General features: G+C 36.6%; 1 protein-coding gene across 2 annotated transcripts in view; it reads left to right on the top strand.

The window, feature by feature from the left end:
* FIG4 (FIG4 phosphoinositide 5-phosphatase) overlaps positions 1–20335 on the top strand; it is a 66035-nt gene extending 45700 nt beyond the window's left edge. The window contains exons 20-23 of one of the 2 annotated variants that reach the window (XM_030448634.1): positions 1790–1985; positions 3954–4036; positions 9004–9093; positions 19752–20335. In XM_030448634.1, the coding sequence (XP_030304494.1) occupies positions 1790–1985; positions 3954–4036; positions 9004–9093; positions 19752–19929 (547 nt within the window). In that variant the 3' untranslated portion in view covers positions 19930–20335. The remainder of the gene's footprint in view (positions 1–1789; positions 1986–3953; positions 4037–9003; positions 9094–19751) is intronic. The other variant, XM_030448633.1, reaches the window with a different exon arrangement.
* Positions 20336–21923: the final 1588 nt, after the last annotated feature.

Below are 21923 nucleotides of genomic sequence, written 5' to 3'. Positions count from 1 at the left end.
GGTACTTTTGACATTAAGCTTCCACTTTGGTATGATGTCCAATTTTGGCCTAATTTCCAAATATTAAATTGAATTTTTGACCATTATACATTTTTTTCAGGTCCTTTGTTTCAGGCTCTTCATTGTGACTTTTAGGGATTGTTATGAGATAGAGTATCAGCTGGATCTAAGCCATGTCCCAGGATTCCCTGGGTATAAGGTTTCCCACACATTGGCTGGGTAAAAGGTGGCTTCAGGCTTCCACCTTAACCATATTTAGCCCATGGTAGAGGTGGTATCTTTGCCTTGCACATTTGTCATCATCTTTTGATCTACCATGACATTTCATTAGGGTTTGATGATCTGTTTTCATCTGTGAGTATTCTGGTCCCCTAGGTCAATTAAATCTTGGCCTTTTTCTGAGTATGTGTTATGGGTGAAGGTAAAACTTCTATCAGTGTTTGGCTACTTGCTTTGTTCTTAAGCTTTCAGCAAGCACTGCTTTTCTTGTTACCTCCACCTCATTTAGAAAAGTAGGGAAATTAACCTTAATTTGCTCTAAAAAGACTGCAGTATATCTTCATAGAGTTCTGTAAATTTCAATCTAAGGATATCCCAGTTTCTGCTGAGTCAGAAATTAAACTTTCCTGTGCTTTTTCCCTTGAGGAAATTGTTGCAGCTGTAAGAATTCTGTGATATATTGATGCCCTTGGGAGTGGAGTATGGTCTTAGATCAAGAACCTTTAGGAGGACTCTTCTGCTTGTTTTGTGGGTACCTAAAGCATATGAAGCTCAGCTGCTTCTCTACAGGGATAAATTGTTGTATGAGTTTGACTGCTGAAGGCAAAACTCTGTGTGTCAGCGTGCTCAAGTGATACTGGTGACCTCCTTGCCTTTGCTGATGAGAGCACCAGGGCTGCAACTCAAAATAGCATTTGCACCAAACTGCATGCTGTTGTCAGAACCTTTTAGCATGCTGCTGTCCTCCTTTAGGGCAAGTCACTACAATGTCAGTGCGTTGTCAGGCCATTTCACCAAGGAGGAGATATTGCTTCCCTGATTCCAGAACTGTTTTGTCTGTGAACATGGTCATTAACTGCCTTCCAGTCCCACTGAAAGATTGTGACAGTGTCTGAGGGGAAACTGCAGCCCTCTATGGCCAGTAGGAAATGATGTAAAGGGTGTAAGGGTGGTAGTTTCTGATGGGTAAAGTAATGTGTAGCTTCTGGAGCCTGTACAGTTAAACCCACTGTTAGCCCACAAAAACACACGTGCTGTATCTTGAAGAATTATTAGAAATAAAGGACTTCTTTATATTGACCAGAATTTTTAGACTAATACATGCTGCATAAAGAAATGCTGCTGATTAAAGAAATAAATTGAGGGGAGAGGTGTGGAAAAGGAAGGAAAAAGGTGACATTATGTTTAAGATTTTGGGGCTGAGGAGTAAGTAAATGAAGTGGATAATCTTCATTTAATCAAAAAGGGAGACTTTTTCCCAGAACCAAAGATTGGGTCTCTCAATGGATTTTTCTTCCTATCTATTCATTCAGTCTGAGAGGGATTTAGGTAGAGTCAAAGAATTTGTGGAGAAAAGCAGGTGTAATCCTGTGAGCTCTCTGTAAGTGCTCTGGAATAAGAAGAGATTGATGAAAACTAAATATATTGGGGTCTTATGAAGATAAGCGATACGTGGTTCCAGAGGGTAGAAATAATTTTACCCATTAAGACTGCAATAAAAATTAGGAATTTCAATACTTGTTGTTAATAACCTGATGATTTCATAAATTCACACTGCTTTTCATAATAGGAACAAAAGTAATAGAGAGGAAACTGTGCTGCAGCGCAAAACAGCTGCCAGTGCTCCACCACCCCCGAGTGAAGAAGCAGTCTCAAGTAGTTCTGAAGATGATTCTGGGACAGACAAAGAAGATGAAGGTGCTGTTTCTCAACGTTCAACTCCAGTAAAAGTGACTGATACGGGAGATAATACAAAAATCACAGAGGTAGGAAATCACTGTGGCAGTCAAGGCGGTTAATCATGGACTAAAAATTCATATTTTCTTTAAACAACCAATAATGTTATAGCACAAACAGAAGTAAAGCTCTGGGGAATTAAGTGAAAAGGGTCTCCACTGTAATTTTTTTGTGTAAATATTACCAAAACTAGATATAAAACTTTGCTATTACTCTTGCCAGATAGTAGTGAAAGAAAACAGAAAGTAACATTTTCAAAAATGAAAAATAGTGTTGGAAACCTAACACATTTGAATTTTAGCCATAATTTGTTTCATTGCTTATTAAAGTTGCAGTACTGAAGAAGATTACCAGCTGAGTTTTGCTGAACTGCTATGTTAGCAATTAACTTGGGATGTTGCTAATGTCTGTTCAGAAGTTCAGAGCTTCTCTTAGATACATTATTTCTGAGTGCATGATATTTACAGAAACTTTATGTTCAGAAACATGGAATAAAACCTGGTATTCTTAAAGACTACGGTAGACATTACATTTTAACATACTCTTCAGCTGATTTAATTTAGCTCATGTTTACTTTTTTTTTTTTTTTTTTAACATTAGTAGGCTATGCAGAGCATCAAATATAGGATTTTTAAGATAGGTTTTCGAATTATTTTTCTGACAGTGGCAGTTATTTGTTGTGTCTACACATGTAGTTAAAATGTTTGAAAAGAAGACCTGTAAAAGAGGGTTTCAAAACTTGGTGGCTAAGTTGAATAATGTAGCAACAAACAAAACAACCATGACTGGAAAAGGGGATTATCTAGTTGATGAAATGTGTCCATTTTGAACCATAGAAATTTTTCTTTTTATTTTTTGTTATTTCTTCTGTATCAAGTTAAGCTTAACTTAGAAAAGAAACCTGAATGAAGAATGCACTTAAAAGCCTAAACTTAGAAGTATTCCATTTTTTGTCTCTTAGCTAAACCAACAACTTAATGTCACTCTAGCCAGCATCAGTCTTCACTTTACTGTTTTCTCATTTGTGAAAATGGGTTGTGTGTACTATTGCTAAGAATAACTAGAAGTTTAGCTTAAAAAAGAGCAGAGTGGGGTATTTTTGTGAGTAGAAGAGATGATATTTGAATGCTTGTATTTTAAGGTGCATTTTTGAGTAAATATGGTTGTTCCAGGAAGATTGGGTGTTTGATATGAGGGATTTGAATTTTGGTAATTTTTATATCAGAAGCTGCAGAATAGAGAAAAAGTGTTACAGGTGAAGGGGGAGTGGGAGATGACAGCAGAACAGCTAATTTCTTCCTATTCACACCTCATAGAAGTTTGCAATAAAATGCATTCATGCTTCTGGTCAGGATATATTCCCTGACAACTTTCCAAAGCTGTTCTTTAACTTTAGATATTTTGAAGTAAAAGAAAACTATTTTTATAGTTGATTCGAAGGCAGTCACACTTCTCTTGTCAGTAAACCCCCACAGTTTAACACTGAATCATTAGGCATAGTGCAGTACTGCATGTGCATTGGCTTCTTGTTACAGTTGACTGACATGATTGTGTAACTTATCCAATAAAAATAGTTTTATTCAACCTGAAGTTTGTAATTATTTCATAATTGGCAGCAGGAAATGTGAAAGCAAATGTGGGAGCATGTTCTGAACTACTGTAATTTATTCTATATTAAATTCCTACAGAGAACAGACTTTAATACCTACATCATTATATGTCCTATAAATATAATCTATTGTCCTAATACATTGTTTTATCTGATGTTATATTTCAGAATCCTTTCCTGTTGTACAAATGGCTTGAAGAGTATTTTTAATAAGTTACTTTTATTTAAAAAAGAAAAAAAAACAAAACAAAAGCTAAGATTTCTATGTATATGAGAAACTGGAGTTTACCTGCAGTTTCGAAATTATTTTCATGTTTAGAAAGAATTCCTTGCTTGAAAGCAAGCTTCCTTTTGTATGGTATCCTCAGTATGAATCTTTATGTTCCAGAATGTAGTGCAATCAACAAAAGATGTGTATGGAGTCAATCTTTCAGATGTTCCTTCTGAAGATGATCTCTCAATTTACACAAGGTGAGATACATTTCCAGTGGTAATCAGTAGTAAATAATTGGAGCTAGTTAAACACAGCATGCCAAATTTCTGCCTTTGATTAAACTTACTTAAAATAATAAATCTTGGAAATAGTAGAAAACATACACTATTCTGTTTTTAAACTCGGATTTCAGTGGTGGTTATAAGGTGTCTGTGAAAGCAAATTTTTGAACTTGAATGAAAGATGCTTCATTTGAAATACCTGTCACATAGTCCTAGAAATTAATAAGCAAATTCCATATTAGGAGCGGTTCTGTGGCTCTAAGCTACGTAGTCTGTGGTTTTGGCATTGTTCAAATCTCGAATTATCCTAATTCAAGTCAGTCAGAAGTAAAATACCCTCTTTTATAAAAAAAGGGCACAAAGCAACAGAACTTTTAATTTTTTAATGTAATGTCTCATTGTTGAGATCCCTGTTAACTGTCACCTTTTACCTAAATTAAAACTGATGCTCAAGGAAAATTATTTTTCTAAATAATATTCACCTTTTTTCTAGAAACAGCTTGGCCTTTTGAGCTTGCAATAAGGAACTGCGGATTTCGTAGGGAGACCCTAAGATAGCTAGTAAATTTGGTATAGATTATGAGAGGAAAAATTGAGAAAAGCAGTCAGAGTAACTCGCACTGTAGGAACGTGGATATGTAAGTAAAAGATATTTGTCCTGTAAGTTTCAGAAGTCAGTTTGGCCCTTGCCATTGTCAGAGTTTCCTGAAATAACAACAGGCAGATATATGTATCATAGAATCATAGAATTGGCTGGGTTGGAAGGGACCTCAGAGATCATCAAGTCCAACCCTTGAACCACCATTGCGGTTGCTAAACTATGGCACTGAGTGCCACATCCAGTCTTTTTTTAAATATCTCCAGGGACGGAGAATCCATTACTTCCCTGGGCAGCCCATTCCAATGTCTGATCACCCTCTCGGTAAAGAAATTCTTTCTAATATCTAACCTAAACTTCCCCTGGCACAACTTAAGACCGTGCCCTCTTGTCTTGTTGAATGTTGTCTGGGAAAAGAGACCAACCCCCCCCTGGCTACACCCTCCTTTCAGGGAGTTGTAGAGAGTGATGAGGTCTCCCCTGAGCCTCCTCTTCTCCAGGCTAAACAGCCCCAGGTCCCTCAGCCTCTCCTCATAGGGTCTGTGCTCGAGTCCCTTCACCATCCTGGTTGCCCTCCTTTGGACCTGCTCCAGGACCTCAATCTCCTTCCTGAACTGAGGGGCCCAGAACTGGACACAGTACTTGAGGTGTGGCCTCACCAGTGCTGAGTACAGGGGCAGAATCACTTCCTTGGACCTGCTGGCCACACTGTTCCTGATCCAGGCCAGGATGCCATTGGCCTTCTTGGCCACCTGCTGGCTCATGTTCAGCTTCCTGTCAATCCAAACTCCCAGATCCCTCTCTGTCTGGCTGCTCTCCAACCACTCTGTGCCCAGCCTGGAGCTCCCCATGGGGTTGTTGTGGCCAAAGTGTAGGACCCGGCACTTGGCTGCATTGAAGTGTGTGTTTCTGTGTGTATGTGTATATATACGCCCAGCAGTAAGGTATTGTGTATGTCATATTGTGTTTAGACACACTGCATTTTGAACAGCATCATCGCGCCACTTGTTCTCATTAAATGGTTTTGTGAATTCAAACCATACATCCAGGAAATGAGTAAGATGCAGCATGGTGCAAGACAAAATACAGCTCCTTAGGTGGTCCAGCCAGTTCCCACTCAGGTCGTGTACTGGGAGATGCACTGCTGCCAGGTGAGGCAGTGTCCTGCACAGCATCCCTGAGCTCTCCTCAGGGGCTTGGAGCTGCTGGCTTACTGTGAGCTATTGGAGGTTAAGAGTTGGTGGGCAAGCATCAGAGTACCACCTCTCAGCTCCAACTACACAAAAATTTCCACTTTTATCCAAGGATAATTTGGACTTTATCCTGTACAAGACAGTTGTCACCTCTCCTGCAGGAGCCATGAGCTGCCAGCTCCTAAAGAGTAGTCAGCAAGTTAATGACACACTTCACCCATGAAGGACAGTGGCTCTGCTGTATGAGGAATGCTCTTTCTGAATTACCATAACCCCACATAGAGCACTGGATATGTATTGCCATTGTTGAAAATAGTCAGAATAACAGGAATTCACTACTGGAGATCAGTTGGATAAATTTAGATCCAAACTGAAGAGCCTCTTACTTCGCAAAGACCTAAGAGTGCTGTTGCCAAGAGAGTGACTGCTTGCTTACACAAGACACCAGGAGTACAAATCAATTACATTAGCTTAATAAACCAGTGCTTGAAATACCTGCTTACAATGTATTTGTAATGGAGTTTGAGAAAAGGGGTGTAAGAAAACTATACATCATCTTAGAAAAAAATGGTGCATATATTGAAATGAATGCCTGTGAAGCATGCATTTAAATGGGCTTTTTTGCATCTATTTTTATTTTCTAATGCGTAATAGTTGTGATTGCTGTTATTTTTGAAACCTCTTCAGTTTGTAAGGGAAGTTTTAATCTACTATGATACCTTCCCATTTGCAGATATGTGATAATTAGTCCTGACTGAGTTTGTTAATCCTCTCAAAGGATTGATATTTTTTCTTTCTATTTAAAAGGCTTTTTTTCAGTTATTTTGTTTTCTAGGTGAAGCTGCTTCTCTTGCACTCTGTAGCTTTTTGAAATTCCTATTACTACATGCTGAATAGTATGAAGTTAACCCACTAAAAGAGAGTTGATGAGGATGCTTCTCGTTATTTCTGAAATTTTTAACTTCTTCTATGCCTCTAACTATGGTTCTTTATTTTAACCACTAGAAAATGGATGACAATTTGACAGTTACCCTTTGGAAATTGTTCTGGAAATTTCTTGGTGTGAACTACTGTCTATTACAAGTCACTTTGCCCAGATGAGTAACTCTGTGATAACATCCAGATTTGATGCTACTTTCTGTTTTATCATTTCTTAGCCTGGACTAACACTCAGTCTGTCATTACAGCAGTACTATACACTCAGCTTTGAAGCTCCCTGTTCATACCCTTCTCAAGACAAAAAAAGCTTGAATTTATTTAATTTCCCTCAAACAATGAAAATTTTAAAAATACAACCATAATAAATGCCTCACCTCTTTTAGCTAAAAAGACAGTGCTATTTATGCTCTGGTGTGCTGATTTTTGTGGAAAGTATAGATTTTACTGACATCTTTTATTACAATGTGCATCATTTGTGAATAGCAATTTATTTCACAGTTTGATTACAGTTCTCAATTCAAGTCTTTTTCTATTGTACTGATAAGGGAAAAGGAGATGTAGGATCTGGATCGTGCTTGACATCACTGGACATGTTATTTAGGTTTTTTTCTGTATTAGCATCAGGGACTGACAGATTAAAAGTACTTCAGGTTAATTTATTATTCATGACCTGATCTATATTAAATCTATATGCAAGTGTAAATGAAGCATAATTTGAATCTGTTAAGCCCATTTTCACTGATGGTTGAGATAGCTCAGATAGTTGAGTTAATTCTCATGAAAATAGAATCTCAGAAGTACAGGTCGGTTGAGATTGAAAAGGACAGGAGGTCTCTCCAAAAAATTGAGGATGTATACTGCAAATCAATTGTGTCTTGTATCTTACTTATGTCTGGTTACTTGCTTGTGTTAATTTAGGGCTTGGTTGTTTCAGAATATTGGATCATTTATTATAGCAACAAGGAATGGTTTGGGTGGGAAGGGACCTTAAAGATACCTAGTTCCAGCCCCCTGCATGATCAGGGACACCTTCCACTAGATTAGGTTGCTCAAAGAATTTAATAATAATTTGAAGCAATTAATAAAAATACACCTTTAGTTTGCCTTTATTGGTTTGGGATTCTTAGCTTATTTAATAGCAAGCTCTTGCACTGGTAGATCTTAGTTATTTTTATTTCCACTTAAAATTCACTTATTTAGAAACGTAAATACTTATTCCTTTAACATCCAAAGTGTTGTTGCATGTTTCTGAGGCTTTTGTTTCTATGGTATGGAATCTGAATGGAGCAGAAACAGCCACAATAAGTTTTTTATGAATGTATTGTTCCTCTGTTTTCTCCGTACACTCTTCTATACAATTGCTTTTTCACTGTTAAATGTCCCCTCTTATAATATAGTAAATATTTCTGAATAGAAATAGAAATAGAAGGTTATTTTTTAAGCTAAATGGAACCTAACTGTTAAGGAAAATATTCCCCTTTTGGAAGATTAAAGTATTAAATTACAGCTAACATTTACCTCTCTTTTCAGTAAAACAAATGTGTTGGAGAGTGAGCAAATTGAGTTAGAGATAACTATATGTACATATACTTGAAACCTCTGACTTTTCCTTAGTCTGACAGACTGAGTGATTAGTTATTTTTTTTAATTTTGCTCCAGTTTATTGCTGAGGTGAAAAAAAAGCCATAACAGTATTTTCCATCTTCAGTATTTTCCAGCAAAGATTTGGAGATGTGGGAATTCTCCCAAAAAGTTGTGCTTGGAAATAAATGAGCTGGACTAACAGGATTTCAGCTCCATAAACTAGATTGAATTTGTCTGAGGACTTACTGAAACCTGAGAGACTCTCTGTCTCTTCTGCTGATTTACCCCACGAGCCATTCATCTGACTGACTGCATTGAAAAAGACCCAGGAAGCTGTAGCAGGCTGCCTCTTTCAGAGGACCAGAGGCTCCTCTCAATTCCATGACACACCAGGTCACCCCAATTAACAGGCAGATCTTTTTCAAGTTAAAAGGAGCTGCTGAGTTCTCATAGACCCCCACTGAAAAGTTTTAAAAATTCCTCATTTACTAGAGCCTTGGATCGTGATCACTGACTCACATAACATAAAGTCTGATTTTTTGGGTATAATTTTCTCTCATTTGCTGACTGTTGAGGGGCATAGTTCTTTTATTTCTTTGATTTATTCTCCTGTCTGCTGTTTTTCACAGGTTTGTTGAGCTGGGACAGAGTCAGCATAAACAAGACAAAAGCAGCCAGCAATATTGCTCAAAACTCCACTTGGATAGGGTTATAAATTTGTAAGTATTTTTTTTTTCTCTTTGGCCTATATATGCTTTTGTCATTAGACCTGAAAAATTACCAGATAAATTTGATGTTAAATTGTTCAAGAATCGAACTTCTGGTGGTTTTGCTGTATAAGGGTATTCAATAATTGTATGAAGAACTTGGCACTTCTTCTCCCTAGTAACATACAAGTGTTTTTTGTGGTTTCTTTTTTTTTTTTTTGTAGGGTATTGTGGGGTTTGGAGGATCTTTTTGTAGGGTTTTTTTTGGGGGGAGAGGGATTTCTTGAAGGTTTCTTGGCTTTTTTTGCTTGGTTTTGTTCGGGGGTTTTTGTTGGTTTTGGTTTGGGTTTTTTATTTTTTTAGTGCAAGGATTTTTGTATTCAGAATTGCTAGCAATCCTGAGTTATCACAACACAAAAGCGCTGAGGCTTCTGAGTTTAAAAGGCAATTTCTTCTTGCTGAGATTACTTTTGAAAGAGGTAGTTCGAAAGAGATTGGTTTACTAGGGTATTCTTCATTAAAAAACATATAAAGTTGCAATTTAGTCTTTAGTGTGCACTTACCTGTATTTGTTCTGAGAAGGCTACAAGTACATTGTATTTGTTTTAGTAGATATTTGAGTAGTTAGGAGAGGCCAAACTGGATTTTTTTTTTTCTTCTGTTTTCCTGGAAAGTGCTGGAGAGAGTAAAGTGGCAACTGATTCCTGTTCTGGTTTGTGCACTTGGTGTCCATTGTGTCACTGAAATCAGAGGATCTGCGCTAGCTTTAATCAGCATCTTGAATCTTGCATACATGTTATTTTAACAAGTCAAGTCTGCTACATTTTCCTCAAAAGTACCTCCTTGGATTTTTCTGGTTGCCTTGTCTTTGTTACATTCTGATAATATGGGTTTGTCAGAGATACTTTTGAGTCGAAAAGGCATTTTTGAGCAATTAATTTGGTACAATAATTTTTGCATCTTGTTTCAAACAAGTAAGTGGATAATGGTAGTTTGTAAGGGGAAGATCAAGCTCCAAATGCTTCTTGTCAGTGGAACAGTTCTTGAACACTTTAATCCCAAAAGAGTAGTATGGGAGCCATATTCAAGAAAGCCAATTATGGTGGGATGGTAGAACATCTGCCATGTGGAATAACTTCAGTGTATTCTGTTGTAAATGGACTAACTTTACATTAATATGAAAAATAATATTAAAATTACAATAGGTGCATATCTGCTGTATACAGAAATATGGAATCTAGCTGTTTGTAATTTTGGTCTTTTCTTAGAACTGGTATCAAAAAAGGGTCATGATACTATCCAAATGTAATACTATTATTGAAGCAGGTCTTAGAATTTAGATGATGACATCCCAACTTTGTGGCTGACATCTTCCTGTACTCCAAGCAGCTTAAAGTTTCACCAAGGCAGTTTTTTATTTACTTTTGTCTCTGGGGTAAGTGGTGTCTTACCCAGCAGCACAGCCTCTTCATAGGACTGCAAGACCTTTACTGCAGTCCATTGATTTCCATAAACCTCAGCTTTGTTTTCTGCCCTGTAGCTGTGCTGATGGAGTGAGGGAGCCTTGAACATAGCTCTTAGCCAAGTAGAGATAGAGACTGGGAGTGTCTTAGTGGCACTGAGGGAGCAGGGTGACATGAAACAGATTTAATAGTATGTGTGAGACAATATTGCCTAATATCAGGGCTTAGTCACTTGGCACTATGTACATTTGAAGTGGTGATAGTACCATGCATTGTCTGTCATTATTAAGCTTGTACTTTGTAGGTGAATGTGCCTCTAGTTTTGTAATAAAATATGTCTGATAGATATTAAAATAGTAAATTAGTCTGGCAAACTGAAAAAGAATTGTTTTAAATATGAAGGAACAACCCTGAACATTTTTAATTGAAATTATTTTTAAGAAATTATTTTATAATAATAGGAATATTGTAAATGAACATATGATATGTGAACAAAGGGGATTCCTTTCTTTACAGAATCTCCCAGAATGTTCGACAGTGTAGGGGATAATAATTCCTTTATTACTGCCTTGAAGTAGAATAAATTATTCCTCCTTGTATCCTGCTGTAAAATGAATGCATTAAAGAGAGTCTCTACACATAGCTCTGAGGTTTGGGTAGTCAGATGTTCATTTTTCTCTTTTGCCAAGTGTAATTACCATGTGTTTTCAAATAGTGGAAGTATAGAAGTTACAGAGCACAAAAATCTGTGCCTCCTGTCACTCCTCCTCTTGTACTCATATAGAAATCTTTGCCAGTTTTACCAAACGTGCTCTTCTCTGGAGATCTGATAGGAAACAGAGTATCTTACTGTTGGTAATGTATCTTTTTTTTTTCCTGAAAGTCTATCTTTATATAGCTTAAAAATTTTCTTCAGCTTTTGTTCTGCTTATTAAAATATTAAATACTTTTTGGGCAGTGACAGATTGTTCTTTCAAAAAAAGTCACAGATTTAGTCATTCTTTAAGGATGTGTTGTTCAGTTCTAGTACCAGAAGCTTTCTCTTACTGAGTTGGAATTGTTGCTCTGAATTTCCTTGGAGAAGAGAAACTTTTTAAGAGATAAAATAGCATCAATGTACTCTAGATTAGGTTGAGAAAGGGCATTTCAGCAGCTGAGGCACATCATGCACTGTATATTTCCTTGTTTCCCAGGGAATTACAAGCAACTTTGGAAATTATTAGTTATTTTAGATTTTCAAGCATCTTGATGGTTTCACGGTACAAAGCTTCATTGCATGCTTTCTGCTTCAAATGTGCATCCCATATCTTCGTATCAGAAAGTAAGACAAACTTCAATGAAACTGTTTATTCACAAAATAGAGAATTTCTATGAATATTTGTGGAGATTATGGGTGGAAAATTGTTTATATTATTACCTGTTTACGCTAAGCTTAAGTGAGAACGTTATCTAGTTGCTGTCTTCTGATAAGGTGGGAGTTTTTCCTTTTAAAAAAAAAAACAACCCAAACACAAATGTATTCTGCACTTCAATAGAGGATCTTCTTGATACATAACCCTTTGTCAGAGCAGCTTCTAGTCTTCAGCAAAATTTTTTTGTCCTTAGTCACCCCTTTGCAATCTCACAGAAGAGTCCGAATAGATACTTTGCTTTTTTCTACAACTCATTTTATTTCTTCCTTTTCTTGGAAACAGGATAGCTATGAATTAATTAAAACAAGCATTGCTTCTGTGTTGAATTAGGAGTAATCTACCTTGTTTGCCTCCTGAATGAAAACTCTTTGCCTCTATGATGGGTAAAATTCTTCCCTGCTTGGTGATTGTTTGCATTCCTTTTATTCTGAGATGTCTCTTACTGGATCTTGTATACTTTTTCAGCTGTATTTTAAGAAGCATATGTGGTCTAAGTCTCTATACATCTAAATAAAATAAAAGTGTGGTGCTTACTATCAGCTCTTGATTCAGAGCAGAGATGAGGCTAATTATGCATTTTGGGTTAGCTGATCCAATGTACGTAACTTTAGTTTCATTATTCTTTTGACTCATATGTCCACTATCCTGGTATTCTAAAAATAGACTTTAGGAATAGTCTTCCTCACTTAATTTGAATCTCTCCCCTTTCTGATTCTCTCAGTATTTTAAACAAAGCACTTCTGTGACTCTCCAGAATTTTTTTCCTGTGAGAAGTCTCTTGAAATTTAGTACTCAGATTGTTTATAAATACCTGGATTTTTTTTACTGTATAAAGATGAAAGATTGCCTTGTACTGAAATTCTGACTGACTTTCGCACTGTGTGCTTGTCTCTTGCAAAATGGGTTGACTAAACTGACTGTTATTGACAGTATCTTCATTTTTTATTCTGGGGAAGTGATTTGAAAGTCACAGTCAGTGCTTGCCCTTAAAAGTACCTGGTACTTCACGTTGGCTAGAAAAGACAAGGTATCACCACTGAAAAGAATATTTTTGTAATTTGGGGTTTGAATCCTCTGTTCATTTTTAGTCAAACATCTTTAGAATACTACTGAGAATATTCAAGGATATTACTGGGAATTCTCAAGAATACTGTTAGGGAAGGGCTTGGAGAAAAGCAACAGTATAGTCAAACTTGTAGGACTCTCCAGAGAAGAGCTGGCTGGGGACTGAAGGAAATCAAAAAGTCCATGTTGTGATGGTTTCATGAAATGCTTTACTGAAAGTGAAGTAATTTGGTTTTATGGTTCAAGTCAGAGCATCGCTGGATTTGATGGGAGTAGCTAACAAAATAGTTGAGCCAGTTCTGACAGCTCATTGCTACCAAAAGGGGGAGGTCCAACTCTTTTCCTCTCTCCTTATCAAGTACTGCTTCAGTAACTTGTGAAAGCTTTGCTACTTGTTGTAGTGCTCCATAAATCAGTTCAGCTCCTCAGTCAATTCAGCAAAAAAGCAAATATTTTCCTGGTAGATTAATGAGATTATTTAGACCAGTGAAGGTCCCGGGCCACAGGGTCAAACACAGCACAACTTTCTTATTTGCCTGGTGGCAATTTATTAGATTGATTCAGTCATCTTGTGTAACACCCTTATGACAGGCTGGGGAGGAAAGCATGAGCTTTTTTCCAGGGATCTGGGGAAAATTGTTTTAACTCCTTGTGATTCAGATCCCCGTATATGTAGGAAGACTTATCTTTTTCCTATTCACCTGTTCTGTCAATATTAGCTCTGAGCTTTTCAGATGAAAGAGCTCACGTGCCTGGCATTTTTGGTAAGGTTGTCAACTGAGATGCTGAATATTATTTTAACAATAAAACTGTCATCATTTATCTGCCACATACTGATTTAGATCCTAATTTTCATTTACTGATGTCCATTTCAAATTTTAAAATATATTTATAATACCTGAGTGTTCACACTTGATTTCTAGGTCCTCTGTATTTTCTCCCTAATCTGCACTGGATCCTGAATAAAAATCTACATTTCTGATCTCATACCATCCACTGATGTAGGAAAAAAAAACCTCACAACAGTAGCATGCATATCTTCAGAATGATACATGAATTGTGATGAAATTTAGCCATCAGTTTTCAAAACCCAAGGGCTTTTTTAACCTGAAAGAATACTTTGTGCTTTAAAAAATTGTTCAGTACAATTCTGATTTGACAGGGGCCATGTTATCCAGGAGTTTGTCTACATCCGTTGTCCACCTGGTTTAGCACTTCTGTATGTCATGTATGAAAAAGATAATGCAGTAGTCTCACAAGATGAAAACCAAAGCTTTTTGAGTTTTTGAACTGACCATAGAATCTTTTATTTTTCCTTTTTAATGTGTCAAAATTTCTAGCTGTTACTAAATCTACCTTTTCCCAAGCTTTAAATAAAGAACTATTTTATGCTTTAGTGTAGTGATCACCATTAAAATGCTTCAGAAGTTCTACAGATCGAAGCTTGGGTTTTTAAAATTTTGTTTTGTGGTTACTCAGCTGCTGTTTCTCACCTTAGCCTGTGAAGTCTCATTTTGATCCTAGTGTCAGCAGCACTGAAATAATATCCTCAGAAAAATGTGACTGTAACATTCTTGAGCAATCTGACAATGAATCTGGTTACTCTGCATAGTGTATTATGGTTTTGTTGACTTTGGTATTTTATAATATTAACAGTCCAGCAAAAACTAGAAAGTGCTAAACTCTGTGCCACTTTAGTCCATCTTGTTAATCTTTTTAATGAAAATTCTCAGGACCCTTGTTTAACCTGTTGTTCTACCTTCTTTGCTAAGTGATAAATTTCTATTTATCTGCTTAAGGGCATGGTTTAGAGGTTGACTTGGCAGTGCTATGTTAACAGGTGGGCTTGATGATCTCTAAGGTCTTTTCCAACCAAAATGATTCTGTGATTCTAATTTAAGAGAATTGTCCTCCTATTTGAAAAAGTCTAAGTTTTTTCTTTCCAAACAGAAGCACAGTATTGTTTCTTTTTCCTGTTTTTGTGTGGTGCTTTTGATATTTCTTTTGTCCTGTACTACCCCTAGGTCCCTTTTTGTCTTTGATCTTTACTTTTGAATTAGTTTGGAGGTAGTGTGAATCATCCCTACTTAAAAGATTTTATCTTTCCTCAGAGATCACCTTTCTGTATCAGATGTTCTGACCTTCTCATATTCCTTCTGTCTGCATTGTAGAAAAGCTACTTCTAATTTGGACATAGAAGGTTTCCTGGTTTTCAGTCCCCTCCACTCCCAAAGTATGTGACTGAAACTCTGTTGTATGGAGGTGTTGGTGTCTAAGGAGGCAAAATTCTGTTGAAGACTTTTTCAAGAGCAGAGCAATTTAAAGGGATGCCAAGGAAAAACAAGCAAACAAACACAATCTCTGGGTTTGCTAGCCATTTGTAGGTCAGATATATTGGCTTTATTTTCATACAAGTCAACAGAGTACATTTTGTCTCCTTTAAATATACTTAAGAGACTTGAGGAGAACTAAACAGTGTTGAAACAAATGTGGTGGCTTTCTGGTGATTGCTCTATTTCTGAGAGTTCTGAGAGCACAACACTGTGCACTTTTCCTTCCAAGTATAGAACATCCTCATTGTAACTGTACGTTTGAGCTGTATCTTTTTTTTTTATTGTAGAGACAGTACTGTTCTTGGTGAAACCATAACAACATGAAGCCTGCTTACAAGTGGGATGAAATAATTATACTATGCAAGTCCAGGGTGCAGAACTTCGTGACATGGTTTTTATGTTCCTGTCTATGTAATTTTCAATGAGAGGCCATAGAGCTGCAGGTCTCTGGGAGAGATTTGATAGCCAAGTCCATAAATAATGTGCTCTTTCATGACTCTATTGTAAGATATTAAACTTATTAAGTAGATTAGATTTTTACATGAATAGTGTTAGAGAAATAACTTTAATTAAATGACTGGATAATACAAGCACTCTACAAATAGCTACAGCTTCTTACAGGGTTATTAAGCGAAATTGGCATGTGTGAACATGCAGTTCTTTCAATATATGTATCATGTTCAAGGAAGTAGGTGAAAAATTGAGAGTACATGAAAAACTGAGATTTAGTTACTAAATACTCAAAGTTAAATACACTTTGCTGTCCAGCTTCAACTGTGCCTCAGGAAATGACTTTGGACTCATTAGTGCTTCAGAAATGTCATGTCTTTAGAAAAAAATCAATAACTAGAGAAGGCATCAAATTAGTATTATGGCTTTCTTTTGTTCTTTTCTTAGTTGTTCACTTGCTAGTAGAATAAACAGGTCAGCTACTTTTGAGTAAGTGATGTCTTTTAGTGTTAGATAGAGACAAGCGCAAGTTAGTGTGGTGTTTTAGTGTCAAATACCATTGCTAGAGTCTCAGCTTGAATGCTTTAAACTAGATAAATATTTTTGGAAACTATAGGTGCTTTGGAAAGCAATCTACTTTTAAAGCATCTGACTAGTTAGACTAATGTTTCATGCCAGTTCTGAAAACACCCACTTCAACCTTTTATAATAAACTAGAAGAAGTGATGCTAAGATGAAACTGTCACTCTGGAAAAGAAAAAAGAGGAAGAAAAGGTTATGAATTATAGAATTTCCATTATATTATTCATACAGTTTACCAACAAAATGAAAAGAAAACACAGATTTAGTGGGAGCATAATAGCAGAGGCGAGGGTCTTCAAAAGAACTGCAAATCTTTTGAAAAATAGTCTTGTGTCATTTAAGAAAAGCATTAAAGTGGCAAGCATTTTGGAAATGTTATCCTGACTTGCTCACAAGTCTAGTGTTTGTTTACATTCTGCTCTAGTGCCACAGAATTCCAAGAATAGGAAGCCTGAGCAGGAGCTGTAATACAATATAAAATAAGGAAAAATCAAAATATATTCTGTACAGTAAGGCTTCACTTTTTGTAAACTCTTTAGCTTTACTTTTTTCTCCAGTTCCAGAATCATCAAATATTTCTCTGACAAACTGGCAAATTCTGTCTTGTTTTATCTTGTGTGTATCTTATTTTTAAGTATACAGCCAAAATCTGTGGGTGACCAGTGCTTTTATTGTCTCAAATTCAATAGTAAACCTGTATAAGAAATGCTATCATTGCAGTCAAAATATGAATATATTACCATGTAAAGTGGGAAAAAAATGTAAATATAAATATGAAATAGAAAAATATGACTTTAATATGTGAACTTTTCTATTTTATATGCCATTCTCTGGTTGTAGTGGAACATTAGGTATGCTATGACACATTTTATAAGACTTAGTTTTATAAGACTAACATGATGAAACATCCAAAATCTAACCTATTTTAATGAAATAAATGGCTGCAAAATAAGGGAACATGTTTTTTGGCAATGTTAATAGAGATCCATTGTGAAACAATAGTTTGTGCTCATAATGCAACTAGAAGATTATTACTGCATTTCATTTATAGAAGATCTCTGCAATCATTTGAGTGTTCCAGTTCTTGTTTTTCCCTTCAAAAGAGGAGATTATACACACAAAAATAACTTCTTAACTCTTGAAGAGCACCCAGATAGTAGGTCATGATTGTGCCTCCTGTGGAATATGGCAATGATGCTAATTTCTGAATCTTCAGTGCAGTGGGGCTGTTAGATGTTAGCTTTTGGAAATGGTGAATTTTGACAGTAAGTTGCTGCTTTTACCTGAGAAATTACATGCATCTATATGTATGTATACATGCATGCAAAAATATGTGCATATACTAATACAATATCTAACAATAGCATTCTGACTTCTTCAGCCACCAGTGTCTACTGTTCCATTATGCTATTAAATACAGCATTTAGAAAATCTGTCTTCAGCAGCTAGAATAGTAGATGACAAATGAAAAGCTAGTTAAAAAAATCTCTGGTATTAAACACAGTTTTAGTCCTCACTGCACTATCAAGCAGGTTTGGAGTAAATGTTGGAAATACGCATAAATGTCAAGGTGACAAGGTTGACCAGAAAATAACTTGTGTTAGAGGAGAGATGAAAACAACAGTTTGGTTGCTTGATAGTGATGTGGAGAAGCTAAACAGAGAATAACTGCTCACCATTTCTCCCAGTGTATGAATTACAAGCAACCAAGGCCCATGATAAGAAGTGAAAGGAGTGCCACATCAGACACTGTTAAATAATGGCACTTACTCCCATGTTATTCTGTAAGTCTCAGGGATATTAGAAAAAGCAGTGAAGACTTAGGGAAGTCACATTTCATGAGGCAGTAGTCCAGTTTCAAATTTTGCTTCAGATAGATCCTTAGTCCTGATTACTGAGGTCTGGGAGGATATATGAGAAAAGAGGTTGCTCAGTACATGTTCTGTTTTACTCATCTGTCCTCAAACATTGCTGCTAGCCACTCCATGAAACAGGCTACTGGGCCCTATGGAATTTTTGGTCTTCCTGTAAGAAACTATGTGATGTAGAAAACTGCTCAGAGTATGTGTAGTGATATCAAAGTTTTCATTTTATTCAATATTCAAAATATTAAAACTGTAAAGGACCCTGGAGGTCATCTGATCCAGTCCCCTGCTGAGAGGAGGACCAAATTAGATGAGGTTACTTAGAGCTACATAGACTTGATTGTTGAATATCCTTAGGAAGGGAGGTTCCACAGCCTCTCTGAGCAACAAGAGTGATTGACAGCCTTCACAGTGGGAAAAAGTTCCCTTGTATCTCATTAGAATATTGAATGTTCCAATTTGCATTCTCCTTTTGAAATACGTATTTTAAACACACACTCCCAGCAGAGTCTGGCTCCACACAGAAACCCTCCCATGAGGTAGCTGCAGACAGCAGTAAAGTTCCCTTTAACTTCTCCTCTTTGGGATGGACAGACCCAGCACTTTCAGTCGCTCTTCCTATGCCATGTGCTTCAGCTCTCTAATCCTCTGGGTAACCTTTGCTGGACTTTTCCAAATAATCCATTGTCTGTATTGTACTGGAAAGCCCAAAAGTGGACACAATGCTCCAGATATGATCTTTCCAGCCCCAAGTAAAAGGAAACCATTGCTCTCCTTGCCCTGCTAACTGTGCAGTTTTCAATAGTCACAGTTAAGAAGCTTCTACCTTATGAGTGAGTCTGATTGACAATAGTGCTTAAAAAAGGTCTGACAAACTCAGGTTCTTATAAGCTTTCAAACTGCTTGTGTTTCTCACAAGCAGGTTTAAATATTCATATTCAAATACAGTTTTTATTGTATGAAGCTATTTAAAAAAAAACTTGTCATAAAGTATTGGTAGTCCTAATTTACAGAATGCTGTTGCTGGTAGTGAAGTTGTCTGTTTCTTGATAATTAGATGGAAATTTCTTGTCTCATAATTCCTATCAAGATGTTGGTTCAGAATATAGGTGCGTGTTATAATTGCTACCAAGTGGATAGCTCAATAATTTTTTTTTTTTTGTTACCTGCTGTAATGCATGGCACAGATCTGTTTCAGCTTACTGACCGCAGCAGATCTGTGGAAGGATGAAGAAATGAGGACAGGGTCGAGGCAAATGAGAAAGTATCCTGCACTGTGATTTGTGTCAACTTACCTAATTACCCTACTTGGAAAGCTGGGTCTTATCAGGTCTGCAGTAGTGTTAAAAATCTAGGTGAATGAATTATCCAGTGGGAAGTTGCCCTTTCATTGACTCAGATATATTTCAAGGAAAAGAAACATTTTATCTGTGGAAATATTTTAACCAGTTGTTTCAAATTGTGCATGTTTGTTGTTTTTATGTTGTGTCTTTTTTTCAGAGTACCCATCTCCTCCTTCTCTCAAGACAATATTTATGAAGTCCAACCTCCAAGAGTTGACAGGAAATCAGTAGAGATTTTTCACGCCCACATTCAGGCTGGAAGAGGAAACATGCAGCCCCCAGGAAAAGATGACTTCCTCATGTACAGAGAGTATATTCGAAACAGATACATGTAAATCCAAGCTGGATTCTCCTGACAAATCTACTGTACTGATAGGTCATAAAAATAATTTTTTAAAGGAAACCTAGTTTTGTTATCTTGCAGCAATAAATTTGTTATGAAACGTTCCTATTTATTATTCTTTAATATTACCCATTTGCGGTATTGTGCTCTAGAGGAAAGAAGTTATTTAATATCTGCTCTTTAGCTGGAAGAGGAAGTGTATCTGAGGAGAGTAACTAAATAATCAGAGCAGCTGTAGTCACTAAAGAGTTGCAATTTTTGACAAAATATTGCATCTTTAGGTTTTTATGTCAACTTCTTACATTGTTTTGTTTGCTAGTGAAGCTGAAGTGATTTGTACATAAAAATCAGCACAGAATAGTTTTCTTCCTTCTTGTTCCATGACAGCAAACAATCTTTTCTACAGCAGAATATTTTCTGATAGTTTTTGAGATTTTTAGCAAGCTGAATGCTAACATGAGTGCTTACAATCTACTGTTTTCTTAAGCAAAAGTGAAAAATATGTGACTTCTGTAAAAATCAAAATTTGCATCAAGACTAACAAACTTTGTAACCCTAATTTGTGTCAGAACCAGTCTCTCTGGTGCTAGCAGCTACAGAACCTGTGCCACATGCAGGGGAAAAATGGCTTGTGACTAATTATCATGGGCTTCTAGTAGGATTCTGCGGTGAATCACTTACTGACTGCATCTGCAAATGAAGGAATGCTCTTCACTTACTGGGTTTGGACTTCCAGAGGGCACAAAAAGCATCCTGTCATTTTTCCCTGTGACAGGTATATTATCCTTTCTGCAGCATTCTCTTTTTATCTCTGTATTTGTGCTCCTGCTGCACTCACAGGTTCAAGTCTATGGCGTCTCGAGAAATCCGTACCAGTAAGTGATGTATGTAGTTGGGTTAGGCAAGGATGGACATCATGCCCAGTTCTAGGTAAGAAATAAAGCAGTAGGAGGTATCTGGAATGGGTTGTTTAATTTGGGCTTTTGATTAAAGCATTTCTAAAAGAAGAAAAGGAAAAGGAAAAAGAAGCAGCTATTATTTGCAATTGCAAGCTGAAATTCCCAAACACCACTTACTAGCCCTTTGCCTTGAAGAATACTGAATCAGCAGCATCCTTAACAAACAGTGTTACTCCTCAGGCTTGTACAGACAGTATTTCAGAATTTTCTGGAATAACTGAATAACTGGTTTAGGGTTGTCAGCCAACTGCATGTACTAGATGCAGAGAAGAGGTTTGTGTTTGTAGTAAATTACTTGCAGGCAGCTACTGCAAATTCTTGGCTGCATGCTGCAAACATATGCTGAATAGGTTTAAATGTTTTATGCTTCATAAGTTGCATTTTTGTCAGTAATTCAGCATAAGAAAAGATGCAATGGGCAAAGGGAAAAGACAGAAGCTTCTTGTGGTAGAAGCTTGTCTGTTTCGTGGAGTGGCTTGTACGCAGACAGTGAGAGAACGTGGTACCTCAAGCCACCGTAACATTTTGGTGTTCATTCTCTTTTGTTAATTGGTTAATATTATTTTCAGAAAAATTGATGCATTTTAGGAGATGCAAGAATGAAATATCACTTTGGATAATAATTCATTGCAACTGTCAATGTTTTTTCCTCTGGAAAAAACTCAAAACTGAACTGGATTATGTCCAATATGAAAAACAATTTGAAGGAATAAATGGTAGCTTTGGAAAAATGTAGAGCTGGAGTCCTTATCCTAGCAAGGTAAAAATGTGCTTTTCTTGCTGCACTTAAACTATTGCAAAGAATGTTTTCTAGACTATCACAATCCTTATACCTCTGTTGTTCATAGATACTTGTTGTTCATAAAAGTTGCTCTTGAAAGTGTGCCACTTAACGACAGATAAGGCAAAAGCTGATGCTTTATTTTTCAACTACAAATGTTGTTGCAAAATATAGAAATTGTAATGATTTGACAGCTCTAAGTGAAATTATGTTTGGCCTTCAGCAATTCAAACACTCTTTGGGAGA

Source organism: Calypte anna, chromosome 3 (assembly GCF_003957555.1).
Source record: "Calypte anna isolate BGI_N300 chromosome 3, bCalAnn1_v1.p, whole genome shotgun sequence".
In the NCBI taxonomy this organism is placed as follows: Eukaryota; Metazoa; Chordata; class Aves; order Apodiformes; family Trochilidae; genus Calypte; species Calypte anna.
The sequence above is the reverse complement of the archived record's forward strand: the minus strand, read 5'-3'. Positions and strand labels throughout refer to the sequence as shown.